The sequence below is a fragment of the Oryzias latipes genome, chromosome 12 (assembly GCF_002234675.1).
Source record: "Oryzias latipes chromosome 12, ASM223467v1".
NCBI classification, from domain to species: domain Eukaryota; kingdom Metazoa; phylum Chordata; class Actinopteri; order Beloniformes; family Adrianichthyidae; genus Oryzias; species Oryzias latipes.
The window spans coordinates 4118778-4143112 of record NC_019870.2 but is presented as its reverse complement, the minus strand read 5'-3'; the positions used below and the strand labels follow the sequence as shown (position 1 = coordinate 4143112).

Sequence of the window (24335 nt, the reverse complement as noted above, 5' to 3'; positions counted from 1 at the left end):
GACAAAGAGGGTGAAAGAGAGATCTTGATGCGCACTTGCTTCATTACGCGGAGAAATACTGCAGCTCAGCGTCTGCGCTTCCTGTTTAGTAGTAGTTATATAGCAATTACCTTACAGCACCTTCTCTGTTTTACCCAAATTATTTATTTATAACAAGTATTCCTTAGTTTGGTATCCACACATCGTTTTAGTATACATTTTTATAAACATATTTATTAAAAAAGTCAGTGAGAGAGAAGCCCGGCCCGACCCGACCCGAACGTAATGATTGTCATTTTAGTCCCCGACCCAAATTTCGGGCCGGGTCGGGTTCTGACTCGAGCTTAAGATCTTACCTCTAGTCTAGATCACCCAACTCCCATGTTAAAGTGCCTAGGATAGCACAAGGGTTAAATAAGGCTGCCAAACAAACAAACGGCGCCCTCTGACTGCTACCGAAAGACAGACACAAAACAAAACGAGAAAGAACCCAGAACAATCATTTCTATCCAAATTGGGCCTCTAGCACTGATTTAAACAAGTTGGCAAACAGTCTTGGCTTCAATTCACAGTTGGATAAAACCTGCTGAACGTGTAGATTTAGTAAAAACTGAAGTTTGAAAAAGACAAAACTCACTTGAATCTTTGTAAAAAACAAGAAGCAGTAACCACAAGAGGGACGCTCCCCCTGCAAGAATTGAATAAATGTCTTCAGAGAAATGACAGAAGTAGTCTATTTGAATCTGTTCTTATTTAGTGACACAGGATCAACAATCTAGAAAGAATTGTACTTTCAGACTAACTTTAATAATTGCAATGATTTAACAAAAACATTCAGACCTTTTAAATCTTATAAGGCTTAAAAACTGATAAAAGATCGTCTTTGAAAATGTTACCTTCGGTTTCAGAAGAGAAAAAAAAAGCAAACACTGCCCCCTGCTGGATCAGAGAGAAACTACAGCAGCACACTTTTAGCAAACAGGTTTTTATTTGTAGTAAAGGTTACAGAGCACCAGATGTTTGATCTGCCAGAAACCAGCAGCTCAGAAGTGGAGGTTCACAACAAGCACGTTCGGTGGATGTTTGTACAATAAAGAGTTAATTTATGATCACTAGAACCAAACTTTTCTCATGAAAGATTCATTTAATTTAAAACACGATTCACCTAAAATACACATGACAGATTCAGGGATAGGGGGCAGGTTCCCAGTTTTCCTGGCTTTGGGCGGGGCAGTCACATTGACACACAAATGTCCAACCCATAAAGGGGAAAACAGCTCTTTTCTTTGAGGGAAACAGTCACACGGCGACAAACAAAAGGGCTAAATTCTGCACCAGTTCTTTGGCGTGATGTTCTGGACCTGAACGGAATAAGAATCAGAGCTTAGATGTGGGGGAAATGAGGGTTTGTTGATGAGGTGCCGCACAGGAGAGGGGAGGTTCACGCGACTACGATCGCTTTTTCCTGCTTTCTAAATTTCGGAAGTTGGCTGGCCGGATCTTCATCTCTGCAAACTCGATGGAGTGTTCGTGTCCTTTCCAGTGGAACCAGTTGATCCCCTGCAGAATTTGTTAAAAAATAAATAAAAGTAGAGGTGATCTAGTCGATAAGAAGAACTCCCAATGAGTCTCAACTGACAGAACTTTATTCAAGTTGAAAGAAAATTATTTTATGGCAGCTGCACGTACCTTACTATGACTGCTGTCCCCGTATTTCCCCATCAAGTTGACACGATGGCAGTTTTTATACCAGAAGGCACCTTTGTAGGACAGGGCGCAGTTGGTCACGGCGATATCATTATCATTATCGTAGGTGGAGAAGGGCCGGCCCTGGTGGTAGGTCATGGAGTCACCTGGTTGGAGGCGTTAAATGGAGAATCTAGTTACGGTTCTGCACGCTCGCTGATGAAAATCTGAGAAAAGAATTGCTCGTTTTTCCTAAGATTCATTCAATGCTTTTTGATACTTAACCTTTAAAACGCTTCCAGGAAAAACCAAAGACATTAAACTTGGAGTCTTTCTTTAATGAGAACTGAGGAAATGTCAGCATTGATTTCTACTAAAAACACTCTAAATGAGGGATTTTCCCTCCAAAAGACTGACAGAAACTGAAAAAGAAAAGAGATTTATCCCTGGTAACTTAAAATAAAATAGAACAGTTTTATAAACAGACCTACAGTTCAATATGACATTCTAGTAAATGATGATTCAACGAATATTTTTCATCTACAAAAATATAATTTTTTTTTTAATTTTATAGTTTTCTATGAGCATGTTCTTCTCTGTTCTAAGGTATTTGAGAAGTAAAACTGCTGTGAAATTATTTGAAATGGTTAAAAAGCTGAACTGATTCAATGCATGGATTTTATCCTAAATGAAAAAAATAGACATCTGGATATGAAAAGACTTTTTTGGACATTTCTTTATATGTTTGTTGCCATTTTATTCCTTATTATTCCTGCATTCTTTATGATTTGTGCTTGTTTGATTTCCAATTGCAACTCATAAATAATAGTATTTAGAAAAAATTATTAATTCTCAGGTCACTTCCTCATTGGAAATACTGTTGATTAACCAATTCTTCAAAAAGAAAATACAGATTATGCAGATTACAATTGTTTTTGTTTTAGTGCATGGAGGCTTCAGTTCAGCTTATAACCACCAGGAGACAGTTTTTTTTTTTAAAGTTCTCAAGAAGGTTTTCAGCAGATTCAGGGATCACAAACCTGAGTTCACCTCAAGAGGGAATTACTAACATTATTACTAGTTCAGAATGTCAGTGTAAATAAGCTGATTTTTTGCTCCAAGCTTCATAAATATTTATCAAAACTTTCCTGTTGTAAGATTTCCTCATAAAGCATTTAGTAAAACACATTTAAACAAATTCACTGTTTATCATCTAGCCACTTCCACTAATCTTCAGACCCCCTTTCCTGCATTCCTCACTCCTAGCCCGCTTTGTATGATTATGTCCGCTAATGGCATAAAAAGGGAATTTACCTTTGTAAATCCCTTGTTACCAAGACGAGCCAGTTTCCTACACTTTTCCCAAGGGAATCATGGGTAAAGTTGAAGGAAAATCTGTGTCCTCTAATGAAGGACGTCATTGGAGACTTTCTGTGGTTTTGATTCATCTGCTGCAGAGCTTAAACCTGTTCTCACTGCAGGTGGGGCTTTCCGTGATCCAGTCAGCTCTCAGAGCAGATCACATCTAATTATTTCCATGATTTTCCCAGCCAAGTCACCAAGTCCACTTACATCTGCATGTCTGCAACTCCAAAATGTTTCAAATTTTAACCCTTGAACACCACACGCTCTTTGGCATAGCGTGACTCTTCTACCATTTACACAATCGATATGAATCAGCCGATTCAGATACAAAATAAAGCAGCTTTGTGTACCAGCTTTGCACCAATACGCAACACATTACTAACAAAGTGCCGCATAACAGGATACAGCTTTTCCCCACGACAGAATCAGCTGATTTACGTTATAAGCGTAAGCACTTCTTTACTAAAAAATGTTGCATATCATCCACTGGAATTGTGTTAATTACGTAAATGGTTGGAGAGTTACAGTAGTCTAAAGACCGTAAACACTGGAGCTTTTAAAGGGTGAAAATGCCACCGTTTCTGATTACAGTTAGTTTAGGATCGTTTATATCTTCTCTGGTTAAGCTGGACTCTATTGTCCCAACAAACCCAAAGGTAGAGACAACTCCTACCTGCAGTTCCGCTGTACGCTCCTATGTTGATCTTGTAGCGCGATCTTGGCTCTGAAAGCGTAAACTTGTCGTATTGGGCGTAGGCCGACTCCCCCTTGTCCTTCAGGTCCACTCGAAGCTCATAGTGTCCCAAAGCTGTGATTTTGTGTAAACTGGAGAGACCTGTAACCCAGGTTCAGAGCTGTGAGTGATGGAAGATGAGATCAAGATAAAGCTGTGGAGAAGTGGAGCAGCCTTACCCAGCCAGAACTCCTCGTTCATGTTCCCAAAGCCAGCGGTGTAGTTTTTCCAGTTCCTAAAGAAATCCAGCCTTCCGTTCTGACGTCTGAGGAAAACCTGAGGAGGAACGACGGATGAGCGGCTGGCTGAGGTGGAGAAAACCCAAATAAAAATGTGTGGCCAAAGCAGAATCAAAATTGAAATGATTGTTCAAATACACAACAGTTAGGGAATATCGGGAAATGTGACAGTTGAGTTTTTTTTAGATAAATGTTTTCATATTTCATAAATAGCCTAGAATTTATTTTAGACATGTTTTTCAAATAAATTAAATGTTTATTTCATAATTTCATTATTCCAGTCACATTTCCAGCAAGAATGCCAGTGGTTTTCATGTATATTAGGGTATATTAGGGTTCTATCAAAACATCCATTCAAATAGTGGATAGGCCAATAGATATGTTATTAATATAAACAGTAAATGGGCTGTCCAGCTGCAGATATAACCTTAAACAGTTACACAACATATATTCCAGGGTCAGAACAGATTCGTCAATAACGGAACTTAAGCTTTGAAATAAAAAGAAACATTGACTTCTTATAAAGAAATACCGCCGGCTTGGTATCGTATAAGAGGTTCAATGTACTGCACAGGCCTCTGAAAGCCAATGTCTTCCACAACATTAAAGGCATGGTCCTCTACAGCCAGGTACTTCATTACAACGCATACTTGTGGTTCTGAGTCTTTGGCTTTTAACCCTTGTGTTATCTTAGATGACCCCATCCTTACATTGACGTGTTCTCCCTACCATGACAAAGGTGGATAAAGGTGGAAAGATTTCATGTAATCCATGGACACCAGTGAAGATCACAAATCATTGAAGAAAAAAGGTTCAGAGCACTGTCTAGTGGGTCTAGATGACCCAACTCCCAATGTTAAAGTGCCTAGGATAGCACAAGGGTTAAATGCCGTCATTTTTCAAGAAGGTGCAAGGTCATTGATGCACGTTGATGAACCAAACTTTGATTGCATCAAACACTACTATTCGGCCTCACTTCAACTCTGTCCCGTTGAAGGCTGAATGTGGCTTTTTTTTCAACATTTGTCCAAATACAGTCAGTTGCTAAAGGTTTGGTGCGTCCTTAGGAAATACAGGAGCTGCAAGTTCTTTTACACATTGTTTTTGGCTTGAGAGCGTCTCACCATCCAGCCGCCCCCATCTGTGCTCATGTCGCAGTAAACCTGGATGGGAAGGCTCTCCTCGCCTCCGATGTAGATGGTGTAAAGACCAGAGGTCGTCTCTCCGTTCAGTAAAATCTGAGCGCAGTCTCGCGGCCGTCTGTACAGCTGACCAACTGAAGGGGCCAGATTCAGAACAGAACGTCCAAGTTTAGAGAGCAGATAAACATGTACCACCTCTAAAGATGAGACAACAAAGGAAACGTGTTCTTTTTTCCGTCCTTACACGTGGAAAAGACGGCAGTGACGGACCGACTCCTCTGTGGTCCGGCGATGGCCTGCAGGCGGACGTTGTACTCTGTGGAGCCGGTCAGCTGGGACATGCTGTAGGAGGAGGCTGTGGGGCTCAGCATCACCTCCTGCAGACATCAATTCTCAGCTGAATCACACTTTTAAATCCAATCTACAGCTGTTTCTTATATATATATATATTGCTTTGACAATCTTAAATGTATATGTTTTAAAATCAGGCTCTTATGAACTCGCTCTAGAAACTTTGATTCAGATACACACGGCGCTGTTTCTATCTCTTTAACATCAGTTCGATGTGTTTTTAATCATTATTTGTCATTGTATTGGACATCCAATTGTCCAATACAGCAACAGTGTTGGCGAAAAAATAGCAGCTAGAATGTTACATAAAAACATTGGTTGGGGGGATTTTCAGACTGAGAAAGAAAGACACCTGGTTTGGAAATGTATTACCAACAAGGCCCCAAACCAGGAAGTACCAAATGTTGCAATTCTTTAAAAGAGCACTTTCAAAGTGTTCTGTTCTGATGTTCACAACAGAACCATGCCCTGCAGAGGTTCACGTTAAAAAAATTAAAAAAGAAAAATCGAGAACACTTTTTTCCTGCATCATTTTACAACTATGATTATCTTTTGAGGTTGGGTAGCTATACATAAATGTTTATATATTTAAAAAGGATGTTAAAGCTTATATTTGTGCAACTTTAGGGGCACGGCATTAACCTCTTAGCGCCAATTAGCAATGTACAATTTAATCCAGGACTCCATTTAGTTTAGCCTCACTTTGAAAGGAAAAAAATCTGAAGAATTGTTTAAATATAATTGGAGATGAAGTAAGGCGTGAAGGGGTTAATTTTTTTTTCTTACATTTTTCTTTTCTTTTATTGGCTAGGGAATGGACGCATAAAAACTCCCAGTTTACTTTGTCCTGTGTACATGTTTTATTTTTACTTTTGTTACTTTAGATCAGTTTAGATGACAACTGGGATGGAAATGGAAAAAAAAACTCTGAAGAAACTTGATTATTAAATTTTAGTTCAATCTTATTGGGTTTTTTCTTCTTCCAGGAAAGAAAAGAAAATCTACAAAATAATAAACTTTGGTAAAGGTGCTACAATTGGAATAGTCTTTCTACTCTGACAATGAGCAGCAATAACCTATTTAGCACCAAATTTAACGGCTGCAAGTTGAATGTAATTAGAAGTAATGAGTCATTAGTTGAAGCCACCATCCCTCGTTTGAAAGGCCTGCAGTGTTTGTGCTGTTGTACCCTGATTACGGCGTCGGCAGAGGAAAAGCTCAGCATGTAACCAGTTATGGCGGCCTGAGGAGGTTTCCAGGTCAGGGTGGCGCTCTCGATTTGAACATTGGTGGCTGTCAGGTCACGAGGCGGGTCCACGCCTGCAGAGGCAGAATCGGGTTTGAATGCGGCCGTCGGCTGAGCGTTGCTGTGTCAGGCGTGGCGGCTGCTTCAGCGTGCACACCCACCTGTGGTGAACTCTGTCACTGCAGAGGCACTCTTCTGAGCTCCTTTCACACCATAAACTCCAACCGAGTAGGTGGTTCCTGGAAGCAGTGAGCGCATCTGGAACTCTGCCGTGTTCCCAGAAACATGCTCGACCACCGGAGGAACTGCAACGAGAATCCAACTGTGCAATCAGAGGCGGGTCACGTCCACACAGCTGGTTTTATTCACCAAGAAACACACCTGACTCAGCACTCAATGTGATGATGTAGCCATCCACCGTGGCTACAGACGGTTGCCACAGCAACAGGGCAGACACGTCAGTGACGTTTACAGCAGCGAGACTCTGGGGGCTGTCCAGCGCTTCAGGACACGAACCAAAAAGAAAGTTTTGTTTTCTCTGTAGGTTTTTCACTTTGGACAAAAGGCAAAGGAATCAAACCTGTGGTGACGGTGTCTCTGCTCGGCTCACTCTCCTCCAAACCCTTCACGGCGCTCACGGTCACAACATACGTTTTTCCAGGAATCATATTGACCAGCAGAGACTGGGATGTGCTGCCATCCGATGTCACGATCAACGGGCTTCCTTTGAAGGACAGAAAAACATGTTCAACAAACAATTTCCAGAGGATTCTGACTGACTGTGATTTAGACTTTTGTGCCACGTTCACATTCAGGAGGTACAACAACCTTAAGAGTTATTTCTTTGCAATCCATTCACACATTTTGCAACTAAAGTCTAGTTCAAAAAGCCTTTGTCGTTGTCACTGCACATCAGAAGTGGGACATTAGAAATTGCCTTTTGGTTTGACTGTTGGCGCGGAAGTTAGCCTTGCTTATTTCCCAGCATGCCTTTGTTTACACTCTCTCCCGCTAGCGACAAGCACATCATAAGCCTAAGCTAAAATTAGCGTCGCAAACAACGACAAGCAATATCAGATTTATCCAGCCGCATAGTTTAGAACCAGATGGCAGCTCAGATGATTAAATGAAAACGTTTATGCTTCTATATGTCTGCAAGTGGATCATTTAAAATTGGAGCAAAGGAAGCGAGATTTTGGCCCACCCGTGGCAGTTGCTGTGTCATAAGTCTGAGCTTTTTCAAATGTCCAGTTCTGCTCCTGATGCAACGCGATTGGAATAAAGAAATACTCAAAACTCCTTGTGCTATCTTAGATAACCCCACCCTTACATTGACGTGTTCTCCCTACCATGACAAAGGTGGATAAAGGTGGAAAGATTTCATGTAATTCATGGACACCAGTGAAGATCACAAATCATTGAAGAAAAAAGGTTCAGCGCACTATCTAGTGGGTCTAGATGACCCAACTCCCAATGGTAAAGTGCCGTCGGATAGCACAAGGGTTACTCTTGAATTCTTTTATATATGTCCTCCATTATGTGTAAAGGGCGACAGTGGTTAGCTTACTCCTAGAACAGTTCAGCTAGCTAATTGCAACAAAACATGTCTGAAAGGACAAGTCTGGAGTTGGACCGAACTGAGTGGAGACGGTCCCATCAGTTCAGACTGGTGTCATGCGAGAAAACTTCTAGGGGCGCATCCTGAAGTGGGGCACTGAAACAAGTCATCAAAATGAGCAGCGATTCATAATGAAGTCCTTCAAATATTTAACCACTCGTCAACGGATACCAAGTAACATTTTAACATGCTCTCCAACTAAACAGCTTAGAAATTATTCACAATAAATTGTCTTTAACACAATTTTTCTCCCGTATATTTATCAGTACTTTACACATTTCAAAAGGCTTTAAGAAATCAGACTGATAGCTTGTCAGATACAATGTCATTGTATCCTATTTTATGGTTTGTTTAAAGCTGTCTTTTGCAGGTTAGCAGGTATTTGGCTAAAGAAAATATTTCCAAAGGTTGTGGATTTTTGAAAAAAGGTTGACGCTCTGCGCTGAGGTGGAGCACAGAGGCCTTTCCTCTGATTGGTCGATGAGAATCAGCCCTTACCGAACTGACCTCCTCCGAAGGGCGTGTAGGTGATGCGGTAGTTATCCACCAGAGAGCCCAGTGTGGACCAGTGAACCACAGCAGTGGAGTCGGTCACATCAGAGAACCGGAGGCCTCTTGGAGAGCTCAAACCTAGCAGGAAAAAAAAAAGACATGAAAGAAACCAAATGTCATGCCAGACCTATAACAGAATATTATATTTGATAGGATTCCATTAGACTTGGGGGGGAAAAGCCTAAACAGGGGGAATAAAAGTGGTTAGTGGTCCGTAAAAGAGCCTAAAGTGGTGTAGGTATTGTCACATGTTATGCTTTCATCTACCTGTCTGAGCGACCACTGTGACAGGTTGGGAGCGTTGGTCCAGAGTGACACCGTAAAGCTCGATTTCATACTCCGTGCCACTCATGAGGCCCGTTATCACCTTAGTTCTCTCGTCGCCTCGAGCGCTGTACTCCTGAGGATGCGCTAATCTTTTGCTGTCCCTTAATTTGATCACAAATCTGTCAAATATGTCTTCATCTGCCGCCCACGACAGACGGAAACCGTCCGCTGTGATATCAGAGACGAAGAGATGGTCCACCTCCGGCTCGGCCTCTGGTTAGACAGGCAGACATTAGGGCTTTTGGCATCTTTTCCAGCAAAACGGATGTGGGTTAAGAAGAAGTCTGCCTAAAGCTTTTTGTCCACCATCTCTAATCCGCCATGCTTGAGGCACATTAGTGAGAATCAGTTGAGACCAGAGCAGAGGAGCATCTCAGCACCAAGAGAAAAAGCCTTTCCAAAATTCATGTCAGTTACTGATCCACTGAGGGCGAGTTCCTCGAGACCATTCAAAGCCCAAAACACACACCAAAAAAAAAAAAGAAGAAATCAACAGATGTTTCATGCTCAATAGATCTGTCGATTTCAGTGTTTTCCTGCAAGAACGTTTGATTTCCGCGGGACCCGGGTTGCAGCAGGAGCCAGCAGCAACACGGTGGAGTTTCTCCTGCATGTGACCAATGGCAGTGAAGGAAAACACACCAAAAATATGGAAACAAAACGATTTGCTTGCTCATATTTTGGAGGAAAAAAGATCAGTGTTCCAGACTCCTGCACATGGAAACAGCTGCATCACAAGGAAAAAAAGCTTACAAGGAAGAAAACGTAAGGTCATTCTGGAGAAATGTTGGGGTTAAATAAGAGGACTGAGCAAAGCTTCATCTTCAAAACATGGCATCTAACCATCAGAGATGTCTTTAAAAATAGAGTTTCAGGTTTTTTGTTCCATGTTTGACAATGAAACTTCACATCAGGATCCCAAAAACAGCAGCTTCAGATAAGAAACCGAACTGCTGGGCCTTGCAGTGAACCGCGGGTGATACCTGTCACAGCCACTGTGGTCAGAGGCCGAGAGAGCAGCCCCGACTCTGTCACCCCCGTCAGCCTGACATCATAGCCTATGCCGGTGATGAGGCCCCAAATGTCCAGATGGCTTCGGTTTCCCGGCACAGTGAACTCCTGAGGCTCCAGCAGCCAGCCCGAGTCTGTCACCACAATGTGGAAGTGGCTAAAGCCGCCACCATGGGGCGCTAACTTCTCTCGCTGTCTCACCTCCCAAGAGACCCGGAAACCATAGGGGGTGACGTCGGAAATGGTCAAGTTTTCTACTTTAGGCAAAGGAGCTGGGAGGGAGGGGGTGGGTGTGATTGGATAAGATTTGATTAGAAGGAAATGCGTGCAACTGTTGCAAAAGTAACTTTCTTCCAGTGATGTAAAAGCCAAAAAACATGGACTATTTTCCACTCCCCTAGCTTAAAACACCAAGTTCAAACATGACATGCATTGAGTTTCACAATTTTCCAAAGAACCATCAAGTTTTAGTCTAATTAAAGAAGAAAAATTGTGCCTGTGCATTAGCACAGTGAAAATAGCCTTAGCATTTTACTGCGCGTTAGTTTCTATCACCGCACTGCTATTGGTTAGAGCTGGGGTCGGGGTTAAGGCGCATTCCCCTAAAAGAATCTGTTTAAACTATCAGGAAGTTTTGTAGAGAAAAAAATAATTGCAGGGTCACAAAAACTGGCCGACGTGCAAAGTGGCAGGATGCTAACGCCATTTGAGGTAATGCAGAAGTACCAGGCAATTTGATTGCAGACACAACATGGAGCTAAAGTCTAAGCTAAATCTGTGTACGGAAATATAATGGAGTTTACTTCAAGCTAAAGCGTTGTGACTTTTAAATTGTGTTTCTCTAACCCTTGTGCTATCTTAGAAAACCCCACTCTTACATTGACGTGTTCTCCCTACCATGACAAAGGTGGATAAAGGTGGAAAGATTTCATGTAATCCATGGACACCAGTGAGGATCACAAATCATTGAAGAAAAAAGGTTCAGGGCACTGTCTAGTGGGGTCCAGATGACCCAACGTTAACGTTCCTTAGGATAGGAAAAGGGGTAAAAAAAAAAAAGACTAAACTAGATACGTTTTTGTATCAGTTCAAAGTAGATTTCTACTTTGCTTTGATATAACACCTACTTTTGCCTGTTATTCTGATATATTTTATCTTGAAGTATATATACTATCTATCAAGAGAGTCTTAGTGCCCAAAACCCTAAACAAGCAGTTGATAAAACGTTATGTTGGCTGAAACTGATCTCATCTAGGTGACCCTGAACCACATCCGTACTTGTGCTGCTAAAATCCCAGACCAAATCCTCAGGGGGGTTAAAATACTGATGTCATCTATTGATAATTTTAAAGGCTATAATTTAAATCATAAGTCTTATTTTAGCGATCTGGATTGGATTGTTTTTTCTCTCTGTGACGCCTTGAGGCAGTCTTGGGTGGATGTTGGTCTTTAAAAATAAGATAAATTAAATTCATTTCCAGAAATAGGGTTCAGCAGACAAAGTCATCTGTGAGAAAGCAGAGATGCAGAGTTTGTATAGAAAACCCATGAATTGAAATACTCTGAGCTCAAGAAGGGACTGACCCTCTTCACATCTACACAGGGGGTTGGTGGGAATGTGTAGAAACGTTTTCTGCTACTGCCTTTAACTTCACTTACACTTAAATTACATAAAATATCTTTTAGCAGGGTTTACGTAGTCATAAAGATGACAAGGCAATCAGAGAACAGGATAAAATCTGATTAAAAGGGCCAATCAGTTAAGTGTACAGTGGTCCCTCATTAATTGGTGGAGTTACATTAAAATAAAATAAAAACAGCTATAGGTAAAATCCAAACATTATAAAGTAAAACCTCATGGATTTATAAAAAAAATACAGATGTTTTAAGGCTGAAAAATTCCTCACTACACACTTTTCTTAGATTGACATGAATATTTTTACACGTTCTCTATTGATTACACTCTCAAAGTCCAAAATTATAGAATGAAAAAGAAATACTCGGGATCAAAGAAATAGATTTGGCAAGCTGCATGAATTCTGCACAGGAGACAAGACACAGATTGACTGTGGTTTACAGCCAATCAGAAGGCAGAACACGAGGAAACACGAGGAAAATTCTGCAAGACCACAAAAAGTGAAGTACGATATGAAGAGGCACCACCTCTGAATTCTGTTCTACATCGCTCTTTGACTCTGGATGTTTAGATCCCAAAGTCACATGAACTTTATCTGTGATCCAGAAGTAAACAATTTCAGTATTTTTGCCTAATTATCCAGTTTGAAGTCCAAATCATAATTTTATGGTCAATTTAAAACCCAGTTACATATAATAGAAGAACTGGAAACCGCGTTGTCAGTTATAATCTCAATGTGTTTGTGGATTCACATCTGGTATGATTGAACCAAATGCAAAGCATATTGTAAAAATAAATAAACACACTAAGCCTCTATTCCAGACACAATAATGATCCTGATCCTCGAGGACTACAACCTGATTAGGTAATTAGAGATTTAACTGAACACCTGATTCAGATTTGTTTATCTAGGTTTGTAGAGCACTGAGTTGGGGATGGGATTCCAGGGAAAACCAGGAGACTCTCCAGGTACAGCTACAAAAAGGTAATCACCCTAAAGCTGGAAGCACACTAAAGATACAAGTAAAATACGCAGTACCTGTGACAGCGCGAGCCGACACAGACGAACTGTGTCGCCCGTAAGAAATACCGTACAGTTCAATATCGTAGGCCGTATCGTCTGTCAGGTTGGGGATCGTAATGTTCCGGGCCTCGGCGGGCAGTTTGAACTCCAGCGTGTCAGACTGCTGGTCACTGACCCGGATAACAAAGCCATCAAAGTGGCCCGACACGGTTTCCCAGGACAAGCTGAGGTTATGTGAGCTCACAGAGGAAGCCGTCAAGACCCCCAACTGCGGAGCGTCCTCTGAACAAAAAAGAGAACACCACCTGTGGGTTACACGCGCCTGTGGCAGGAAGTGAGCTGGAGTGGAGTGCATGCAGATGGGATACCTGTTGTAGCTACAGCAAACAGAGGCCGAGTGCTCTGCCCGCCAGCATCACTGGCGTACAGCTTTATGTCGTAGCTCGTGCTGGCTTTAAGTCCAGCCATAACCGTGGAGCGCACGTCCCCCGGCAGCGCACGGCCCACGGCCTGTGAGGGCAAAGCAGACTCTCTGACTTCTACTATAAAGCTATCAAACTCCTTCTTTCCTGTGCGCCACGCCAGCGAGAATCTGTCTGAGGTAACGTTAGAAACTACAAGCTTGGACAAATCAGGCTCTTCAGCTACAGAGAAAAGAAAAAAAAATACACATTTACTGAAATCGAAGTGCATGGAGGTTCAAGTCAAACAAATGAGCTAAAAGAATGACCAAAACAAAGCTAAAGTACCTGTTGTTGCAATAACACTGACAGCCTTTGTTCGAGATCCCTTTAACGTCCCATAGAGGTAGGCTATGTAATCAGTGCTGGGCCTGAGCCCTGTGACGTCGTGGGATACAGCATCGACCGATACGTTAAATTCTTTTGGCTCCATCAGCCAATCAGAGTCAATTATTTCCAGGATCAAACCATCAAAGTGTCCTTGGGTTCCGTTCCAGAGGACGGAAAAGCTCCCTGAGGTCACGTTTGTGATGTACAGTTTGCCAACGAGAGGCGGAATTGCTGAAGAAAGAAACCATCGTTAGGAAACCAAAGCCATTCTGCAGGAGAAAAAAAACGGTTTCATTTCTACTTTCCTGGAAAGGGCAAGAGGCTTAAAAGAACAAAATAATCATGTGTTTCCAGATAGAACTTTTCCTTAGAAAGCAATGGTTTGTTAATGGTTTAGCTTACTACAAGCATGAGTTAATGAGAAGAGAGGGATCCCTTTTCCAACCATGAGATTAACTTTTGTTAAAGTAAAGTTAATCTGAAAGCACTTTAAAATATTAAAATGAATGAACAGATATGGAGCTGTGAAAAATATTTATCCCCCCCTTTTTTCCCTCCTGTTTGCATATTTGTCCCATTGAAATGATCCAATGTGGTTCAATGTAACAAAACATGTTAAAGTAAAGGCTAAAAGGTTGCTGAGCCCTGGCCAGGTCTTATGTGAAAATAAATGCCCCTTTAATCCGTCCTTTTTAGGCAGCAGAAACAGTGAAGCATTTCTGACTGACGTGTTTTTAAATAAAGACTTTTTAAAGATCCTGACATAGAATGTCACTGATGGACTTGCTTGTTGTTCCAAACGGCTGTCCTGCCGCAGAACTTCAGTTCTCATCTTTGAACTTAAAAACTGATCGTTAGACTTTATTTTATGACAGAGCATTCCCAGATCATTACACCACCACCACCATGTTTGACTATTGGTCTGATATTTTTTTCTGAAGTACAGCTTAACTCCAGAATGAACGGGACGCCGGGATACCCCCAAGAAAGTTCCTCTTTTGTTTCAATAAGAAGTTTGGGGCATAAGCCAAAAATTACTTTTTGGTTTCTTTCTTATTTTTTTTTTTAACTCAGCTGTCTTTCTGCTAAAACTCTTTAATTGATCCGTTTTTAATCCAAAAATCTTTCTGACTGTTGAGTCGTTAACTCTGACCTGCACTTCTTTTTATGTGTTTCTTTGTTTCTTTCATAGAGCAATTCTTACCATGTTGTTTTGATTGGTTTTCATATTTTGGTCTTTTTAATTATAATTATGCCACTTTTAGCCAAAATTACAGAAAAAAAATTCTGGGACATGGTTTCTGCAGAGCAGCAGGAGTCTGACTTGTGGGTGGGACAGAGTAAGCCTTCCCATCATGCATTTGTTTACACTCTCTCCCGCTAGCTTACAACTCCAAGCTAACATTAGCAACAAAAATGGCGAGCAGTCTTGGAGCCATCCAGTTGTACGGTTTTGAGGCAGATGACAGCTCAGACGAGGAAAAAGGCTACTTTAAATGGATCTATTCGTCTGCGCGTGGAAGCATCAGAATGGAGCGGAGCATGGGACCTGCTAGTTATAGATTGTTTGCAGCAACTACAAGCTTTTTCAAATGGGTTTTTTTTGCCTGCTCCTGATTTTAACAACAAATCGAATAAATGCAGTTTCAATCTGAATTTTCTTTATATATATCCTCCATCATGACAAAAATGGTCCAAGAACATGTTAAAATCACAATTTCCATTGGAGTGACTCTTTAAGTATTTTGAAGTGTGAAAGTAATCGGATGAGTTTTAGGTCAAACTGTGGCTAACCACATTTTATTTGGGTTTTAACCGAGCGGTGGCATTTAGTTTTTCATAAGACCAAGCAGGTTAAAATAAACTATTTTTTATTGTTATTCTGGTCATTGTATTTTGATCAGAATATGTAAAAGTCACAGACCCTTAACCCTTGTGCTATCTTAGATGACCCCACCCTTACATTGACGTGTTCTCCCTACCATGACAAAGGTGGATAAAGGTGGAAAGATTTCATGTAATCCATGGACACCAGTGAAGATCACAAATCATTGAAGAAAAAAGGTTCAGAGCACTGTCTAGTGGGTCTAGATGACCCAACTCCCAATGTTGAAGTGCCTAGGATAGCACAAGGGTTACACATATTTGTACTTCTGAGGGTGTTAATGCTTTTTAGCTGCACTGAATGAACACATGCCACCAAGCAAGTCATCCTTTTCATGCCAACGTGCAACAAGGTTAAAAAAAGAAGGCGCACCATCACCCTAAGGTTAAGCTGTTAGACATTAACTGATAAAAAAAAAAAGCGCAAATTGCATAAATTGCCATATTCAAGCAAACGTCTATTTCAGAGTGAAAGAGGTGGGTGTCACACGGACAGACCTCCGCTGACTCGCTAACGATGGCTGGCAGCTAATGCTGAACGCGGACTGATGGGATGAATGATTGACATGTGGAGGAGTGACAGGAGCAGGAAAGTTATTGGTTTGACTTTTGCAACACTTGCAGCACATCACGGAGGGGGGTCATGCATGTTGAGAACCATAATGGAGAGCAGTCAAAGGGGAACTTTTGAGGGGGCGTTTGGTTGATGCGGCGTGGAGGCCCATCGTCCTGTCTTCTCTCAGACAGAAACAGTGGCTGGAGGGTGAAAAATAGTACAGTAATGGTGTTAAGATGCAGCAGCTCAGCGCATTGAGGCCCTGTTGATGGAGAGTGGTGCCAAAACAGAAACCTCGTCATTACGTTGAAGTCGATTCATGCATGAAGACGTGGACAGTCTACTGAGAGAGGCAACTACATTTATTCTGAGGGGAAAATCTGAAAGATATTAATAGAAGACGAGAAGAGCAGCTACAACCCTGTAAGTCGCAGGTACCTGTGGTGGCTTCATTGTACAGGGGTTCAAGGAAGGAGCCCTGATGCATCCCATACAGGCCAACCATGTAGGTGGTGTTGGGATACAGCCCGGAGATGGCCAAGCTCAAAGCGTCTCCGGACAGTGTGAGGTTCTGACTCTCAAGGAGATTCTCCATGTTTGTTACCTCAATAACAAAGCTGTCAAAGTCTCCGCCCTGGGGGCTCCAGGACGCAGTGAAGCTGTCCCATGTAATGTCAGAGATGGTGAGGTTCACCACCGCCGGCTCAAGCTCCGCTGGCAAAAAGAGACATCAGACTGGGTTCAACTGGATGGCAACAGGGATTATTACATTCATTTAAAGCACATTAAAACACAAACAGCAGCAGAGCGTCGGGACCAAAAATGAACATCTAAAGGAAAAGGTCATTACAAGGTCATTTTAAAAAAAAAAACTATATATCCAGAGGTGTTGGTTCTAACAGCTAATGTTTATTTTGGACATGCAACTATAAAAATGGACGATCTTGAACATAAAACCTGAGCTTCACAGTTACGTTTTACTTAATTCCTCAATTCTTTCTAAAAAGAAACTTTGAAACAAATAAAATTGGAAAAGTTTCCTCTTTAACAGACTTTTTACATTTCCTTAATGCTTAACCGCGGATTTTCCCCGTGTGAAAATAATTTTTACAGGGAATAAGGATGTTTTTTTTTAATCGTCACACCAGTTTACTATACGTTTCCATGTTCACAGTATAAAATGTGTTGATCAAGTCCTGGGTTTCTCTCCTAAGAGAGTTAAATGGAGAAAAGAATTTTTACTACGACATCCTAGCTTTAGTTCAGATGCTTACATTATTTTACTTTGCATGTAGAAACAAAGTAATTTCACAGAAATGAAAAACTACCAGGGTCAAAATTACTCTCCCCCTTAAGAACTGACCTTTATATCAACCTATAGAATAAACAACTGTTGTGTGTTGTGCTGATTTGCTTTGACTTAGCTTGTAAAATCAAGTTAAAACTGAGGGTTGTCTTCAATTTAAACACAGTATATGTTGGAGCTCTTTGCTGTGTTATGTTTGCGGAACAAAGAGAGAGGCAGTTTGGCGGTGTAAGTATCATGCTGTGGGCATGCTTCAGTGCGTCTGGAACTGGGAATCACGTCAAGGTGGAAGGAATCACTAAAGAAGAAGTGTATGTGAAGATTTTGAAATAAAAACCCCAAACAGTCAGCTCCTGGTGAAGAACTGCTTTCAGAAGCCCAAAGTGGATGTTGTGGAGTGGCCTGCACAAGGCCCCGGCTTGAATCCCATTGAAAATGTGTGCGGTGACCTGGAGGCCAAGGTCGATTCCATAGGGCCATCAAATCTAGAGGAGCTGGAAGAATGATGGGCTGGGATTTCTCAGGAGAGTTGTTGAAAACTACAACAAACAACTGCAGGCTGAAATTAATGCCCCCCCACCCCCGGGAAAATAATGTTCAATTGACAATAAGCATCAGGAGGGCTAATAATTTTGACCCTGGTAATTTTTTAGATAAATAATTTTGTTTCTACATGCAAAGCAATATAATGTAAGCATCCAAGTAACGTCATAAAAAGCCGTGTTAAAGATGATCGGCTCTGTTTAACAGCACTTAGTAAATAGTTGGGAAATTAGAAAAATATATATTTTCATAGGGGGACCGACAATTTCTAGGCAGTTAATGACTTGACCATGAATTTTGTTGTTTAGTTAATTTCCAGTTGTAAAAGAAATTGCTCAACTTTCTTAGTCGCCTTTAAGCCCTAAAATAAACTTGATTTTAATTCGTCTGCCAGTTCAAAACAAAGCCGACATCATGATTAACCCACCACCGTGCCTTACACTTGGACGAGGATTTTTCTTCGTGTAAACATGAACTTTTTTAAACAAATTGAGTTTCGTGTGGCATCAGTTTCTGTGTTTCTAAACATTTTTTGCTCAACAGAATGGAGCTAAAAGGTCAGAAAATGTCCTGATCTTTATGATACATTCTTACCAAAGTGGGAGGGAACTGATATGACATTTTATCGGCCAAAAACAGATGAGATGTCTGAAGGAATCTGAAAGGCATCCAAACAAATAATACGAAAAAATAAAAGTCCACAGAAACAGTCAATTAATACTTGAAAAGTACTCATTACTTTTGCCATTAGGCCTGCACAATATACCGCAAATTTATCGTTATCGCAACATCAAGCTGTGCAATATGCATACCCCAAAAGATGTAAAAAAAAAAAAAAAAAAAATCGCAATAAATGGTTACCTTAAATGTGCTAAAACAAACTCATGGCAGCTTGAAATATTGAACAAATGAAATAAATCCCTTTATGCATTTAACCAATCGGAAGGACCCGTTTATGTTGTTGATCAATCAGATGAGCCCCTTTATGTTTGATGTTTGCCTCCTACGTCGACAAGGGTCATTTGGAGTATAATTTTTAAACTGTTGCAGTAAAATGGTAATTATGTTTTTGGTTGTTTTGCTATTTGTTTATATACCGCAAATTATATCGTTATCGCAATATTAATCACCAATATCGCATATCGCAAGTTTTCCTCATATGCAGCCCTATTTGCAATTATAAAAAATATACTTATTTGAATGTTTGATCTTCATTTGAGGACAATGATGATTGCGTCTGTGTGAAAAGAAGCCAAACTGCAGTGGAGAACTACTTTACAGCAGGAAAACAGCGGCTTTAAAAGCAGCCAGGGGGTTGGAGTCTCATCAGTGAAGCTCATAACACCTAGAGACCTGGCTTCAACATGGGGGGGGGGGGGGCGGTTAGTGGATGACAGTCAAGCAAAAAAGCTCAGTTTTATCAGTAAACAAACATTGTGAACCAACACAAAAGGAATCAAGTTTCTGTCTTGTTTACGATGGAAGACTTTTACAAATATTAGGATGAAATAAGGTTTCAATGTTTAGATGTTGAATGTTTTCGGATGTGCGGTTCTGGTCCGGTTTTGGTCCCAACACTCTGCTGTCATGCAGTCAGTCAATCTGTCACATTTCAGAATAAAGGTCAGCTTTTCTGTGGATGATTGGAATGCTGCAAACACGTGACAGTCATGTACCTGTGGTGGCAAAACCTTTGAGAGGCAGGGGTGGCCTCCCGTCCACCAGACCTTGCAATGTAATATTATAGAGTGTGGAGGGGGTCAGACCCTCCACCTCAGCCCTCCTCACATTTCCCGGTAGAATGATTATTCTGGGTGGTGCTGCAGGCGTCTGAGCACCGAGCTCCACCAGAAAGCTCTCAAAAACCCCCTCAGACGCCGACCACGTGAGGATCATCCTGGTGGCTTCAACTCGGACCGTGAGATCCCCCAGCGGTTCTGTACCCGGGGGTCTGGGTTCGCCCCCCGAGCTCGTTAGGCCGGTATCAAAATGCGCTTCATTGCTTAGAATATCAAAGTTTGGACTCTCCTGAGTGGATTGGGAGGTGGATGGAGCTTCTTTGGTCAGTGACTGAACATCTGAGGTAGGTTTAGGTGCTACAGTGAATAAAAGCAGGTTAAAACGGGAACTTTAGAAGATCGCTACAGAAAAAACATGAAAGATCCTGTATGGAGGAAAAAAAACAGAGTTCAAATCTGGATGGCCTGAAGATTCATTCGTTTCTTCAGGAAACTTCAGTCAGCAGCAAGCAACAACTACAGGATTAATGACCCTCGAGTGAGAGCCTTAACCCGCTGAAGGCTCTGAGTAGTCCACTGCAGTGGAAGTACACAGCCGCCTTCAGATGAACCCATGCATTTGGTTTCTAGTCTGGAATCACAAGAAAGACATGCGACCGGCGTTTGCAGGAGGCAGGAGAACCATTTCATTCTGTAAAGGGAGCTAATGATGAACGATGTGGATAGAATTAGTTGGATGAGCCTTAAAAGATGAAATCATATGAGAAGGAGAGGAAAAGCCGTCAGTCCATCCAGACAGAAGACTTGGCAGGCGATAAGTGGGGTAAAAAAATCACGTGTGAACACATGCCAAGATGCTAATCAGAGCTGCAACTAGAGACAGGATTACATCTCTGCTGGAGAAGTAATCTGTGCTACGAAAGCCCAGCTGTAAAACAAAGAAGTGATACCTGTGAAGGCAACCGCTTCAAGTAGAGCGGACCGCTGGCTATTCTGAACTCCGTAAAGTTTTATCTGATATTCTGTGGAAGGCTTCAGGCCGCGGATTCGAGAGCCGCCGGCATCTCCGGGGAGCTGGACCTCTCTCACGTCCCCCAACGGCAGGGACTCTCTGTACTCTACTGTAAAGTTATCGTAGACGTGGTTTGCCTTCCACGTGAGGTCAAAGCCGTCAGACGCGACGCCCGAGACAGTCAGCGTTCCCAGCGTGTCCTCGGGCTCTGTCCCAGAAAAATGGGACTCGGGCGGGTTTAAATACACAAAACTAATGAGATTGTCCTCCGAGGCTGCAGAAGCCGTTAACTCGCGGTCGTCTGAGACCGCTAAGTAAAACGTGAAAGAGGCTACAAGAAAAGAAAGAAAAAGGCATGAAAGGCAACACTGTAGCGTCTGCTGCACACTTACCAAACTGCTAGAACCAAAAAAATATGTATATCTAATTTAAAAAACAGTGAAAAGAAACTTTAAATAGTTCAGATTTAGCAAAGTTTTTGTCTGAGGAGACAAAAGATATTTGCTTTCTACTACAGCTGTAGCAGCTGAACATCATAGCAGAAATGATCGACTCTATTTCCATTTATCTCTGCAGTCCGTCTGGCGATAGCGACGTCTCAAAGGATTTCTCATTAGCATGTGACCTGCGTCCAAATTCAGGGGCTGCAGCTTCCAGGCTATAAAACACTCAGATCATAACTCATACTAAATGATGAGGGCACTTAACCCCAACCCCCCCCCCACCCCAAAAAAGAGAAAACGTAAAAGTTAAATCATGACAAAAACAGAGTTCAACGTTCTGAAAGTTTGAAAGGAGCGACTCTTTTCAGTTGCTGCTTATTAGAAGATGGAAGACTGGGAGGATGCGGTTCAATTCCCAGAAACTGAACAAGCTCCTCTTTGTCAGGAGGAGAACATACGTGATTAAAAGGCTCCCAGAGCAGCTGCAGGAGCTCAGTGGAGGCTAATGAGTCATGGAGGAGCGTTTGACCGCCTGCACAGACGCTGAGGGGAAAGAGCACTACGGCAGGGAGACGGGTGCAGGATCTGAACCAGCAGCCGTGCTGCACGCTGGGCTGGAAGAGTTCAGATTTCCTGCTGGTTAGACGCACAACAGGAACTGGTCTCTAGACATTTATCAAGAGGTCGGTAGTAGAGAATTACATTTCCTCGGTTACATTTACTGAAGTAACTTTTAGTAAAAATTGTTCTCTTGGGAGTTTTGCAGCTGCAGATTGTTTTTTTTTTACTACCAGTGTTGGAATCATCAGAAAACTGTATAAAATCCAGGGAAGTTTTCCAGGGAAACTTGCTGCTCTCTAAACAGAAGAAAGACAAGATTTTACCTATTTATTCAAACCTTAAGAGTTTCAAATGTCAACTAAAAACTTACCTTTTAACACTCAGTAGTCAGTGGCATTTGATTCATTATTATTCATCTTTTATGTATTTTATTGCTGATTGCCTTTCGTAATTTTATGCCGTTTTTCATTTTGTTCTTTTCTATTTGCCCAATTTAAACTTTCTTCTGTCTTTCTTTTATTGTGAAGCACTTTGGTACCTAAAGTGGTTAAGTGCTGTATAAATACAATTATTCATTCATTTATAAGGAAACGCAATCAAAAATGTTATTAATCTTCATCCAACACAACAAAAATAATCAGCATTAAAATATTGTGCATCCCTAATTGGTCAGTGAAAATAGACTTCATCTTTAGTTTTTCACAATAAAATAATTGATCAATTATTATATGTTTATATCTAATCAATTAGGTTTAAACTTTGATTCATTAGCTAATTTTCCAGTTACTTATTTTTTCCTTCATCAAGTTTTTACTTCTACTTTAGTAATTTTAAAGTACTTTAGTATTTTAAAGTAAAGATTGTCTCACTGTAGTACCTTTCCAGATAGGTTACTCTCTGTTCCTGTCCTTTAATAGATATTCCGATGTCCATCACTTTTGCTCAGCATGAGGATAACCCTAAAACTTCTATGTGTCATCTTTTATTCAGGACTGTAGACCATTATTATATTTACTTGGACTAATCTGGACTACCCGTAACTTGAAATATTATGTTGTTGGATGTTTTTTGGAATATATTAAGTTATATCAATAGTCATTTATTGAATTTGTTTACATTTCTGTTGCTATTTTTGCAAACTATTGAGCCAACTTTGATAGTTATTTGGTGCTTTTTAAATAAGTTGAATAAAATTGATCAAACTGAGGTTTAATAGAGGAAAATTAAAATGCAGTTTTGACCAATTTTCATTAAATTTAGTGGGTCAGCTGGTTAATTTTATTCTTTTGTTGTTTGATTGCTTTTATTGTTTCTTTATTGCATCATGTTTCTGATTTTATTTGATTTTATGTTAAGCACTTTGGTTGCCTCTGCTTGTATAAGTGCTATACAAATAATAAATTGATTGAAATTGAAAACAAGAGCTTTCTTAATTTTGAAGTGCGTTTAAATTATGTTCTTAGCACTAAATCAGACATTTTACTGTAACTAATAATCAATACTTGGCTGCTTTTGTTTTTTTTTTTTTTTATTTACCCAAAATACTATTTGGATAACTACCTTTATATCTTACTTACATTTCTTACTTTGACGCAACACATTCGATATTGGATTCATCCATTTTATCTCCTGCTGTCAAACAAAAGGGCTCCAAACATGGAGCCTTGGGGAACCGTCCACGCAGAAAATTCATGCAGAAGATTAATGGACAGATTATTGGAAAGATTATTAGACAGACTGCTATTGCTGCCTCTGTTCAGAGAGAGGAATTTAGAGGTTATTTGAAAGTGTAGAGCACATCCTGAGAGGACGGGGAAAAAGACAGGAAACAACTCATCATAATGCTAAAACCTCACTGTGGACGCTGCAGCCTCTGAGTTTGTCAACAGGTAAAAACCACCACTTCAGGGTTTTAAACTCTGAAGAAAACTATGAGAACATTTCCAATTTGAACATCACGCAGCTGCAAAGCAGAGCAGTGGATTAGACAGCAGTCAACAAACGGAGAAACATCAAACGAATCCATGTTTAAGACGTGATGGTTGATCTGCCACACTTCAAGAGGAAAGTGGCATCTCTTTCTGAGAACCGCTCTCACCTGTGGAAGCAGACAGGGAGACGGGTCTGCTCCTCCTGTGCCCCCTCTCTGCAGTCAGAGTGAGGGTGTAGGTCATGCCGGGACTCAGGCTCCTCAGGACGTGCGTGGACTCCGAGGCCGGGACCTCCTCCTCCCCGAACTGTCCGTCCCGTGAGGTGTGGGTCAGTCTGTATCTGCTGACTTTGGCGTCAGGCTTCTGCCACCTCACAGTGAGAGACGTCTCCGTGGACTCCACCCTTTCGAACTCTCTGGGGGGGTCCAGGTCTGACAGAAAACATCGAGGACATTTGGCCATCAGTGGATTTACGTTCAAAAACCGTGAATCTGGCCACCGTTTCTACAGAGCGGCGATGAAACGGTTCGCTCACCGGTTGCTGCGTTTGTGGTGGCAGGCAGGCTCTCCCTCTCATTCCTCACGGCGGTCACACCCATCCCGTACTCTGTGCCCGGATTCAGTCCTGCGGGGCAGAGGCTGGTGAGTTTACGGTGAGGG

General features: G+C 41.4%; 1 protein-coding gene across 10 annotated transcripts in view; it reads right to left on the bottom strand.

Annotated features, from left to right (window-relative positions):
- Positions 1–945: 945 nt before the first annotated feature.
- LOC101171095 (tenascin) overlaps positions 946–24335 on the bottom strand; it is a 59141-nt gene continuing 35751 nt past the window's right edge. Inside the window, exons 10-30 of one of the 10 annotated variants that reach the window (XM_023960503.1) lie at positions 24211–24300; positions 23843–24106; positions 20679–21071; positions 19666–20085; positions 16579–16854; positions 13659–13931; positions 13278–13553; positions 12925–13191; positions 10222–10521; positions 9179–9451; positions 8858–8989; positions 7322–7465; positions 7123–7242; positions 6903–7046; positions 6685–6815; positions 5389–5521; positions 5127–5278; positions 3943–4039; positions 3704–3865; positions 1669–1832; positions 946–1539 (exon numbers count right to left, since the gene is read on the bottom strand). In XM_023960503.1, the coding sequence (XP_023816271.1) occupies positions 1429–1539; positions 1669–1832; positions 3704–3865; positions 3943–4039; positions 5127–5278; positions 5389–5521; positions 6685–6815; positions 6903–7046; positions 7123–7242; positions 7322–7465; positions 8858–8989; positions 9179–9451; positions 10222–10521; positions 12925–13191; positions 13278–13553; positions 13659–13931; positions 16579–16854; positions 19666–20085; positions 20679–21071; positions 23843–24106; positions 24211–24300 (4322 nt within the window). In that variant the 3' untranslated portion in view covers positions 946–1428. Of the gene's footprint in view, positions 1540–1668; positions 1833–3703; positions 3866–3942; positions 4040–5126; positions 5279–5388; positions 5522–6684; positions 6816–6902; positions 7047–7122; positions 7243–7321; positions 7466–8857; positions 8990–9178; positions 9452–10221; positions 10522–11177; positions 13192–13277; positions 13554–13658; positions 13932–16578; positions 16855–19665; positions 20086–20678; positions 21072–23842; positions 24107–24210; positions 24301–24335 lie in introns of those variants that run through there. The other 9 variants (XM_023960504.1, XM_023960505.1, XM_023960507.1 and 6 more) reach the window with 9 other exon arrangements.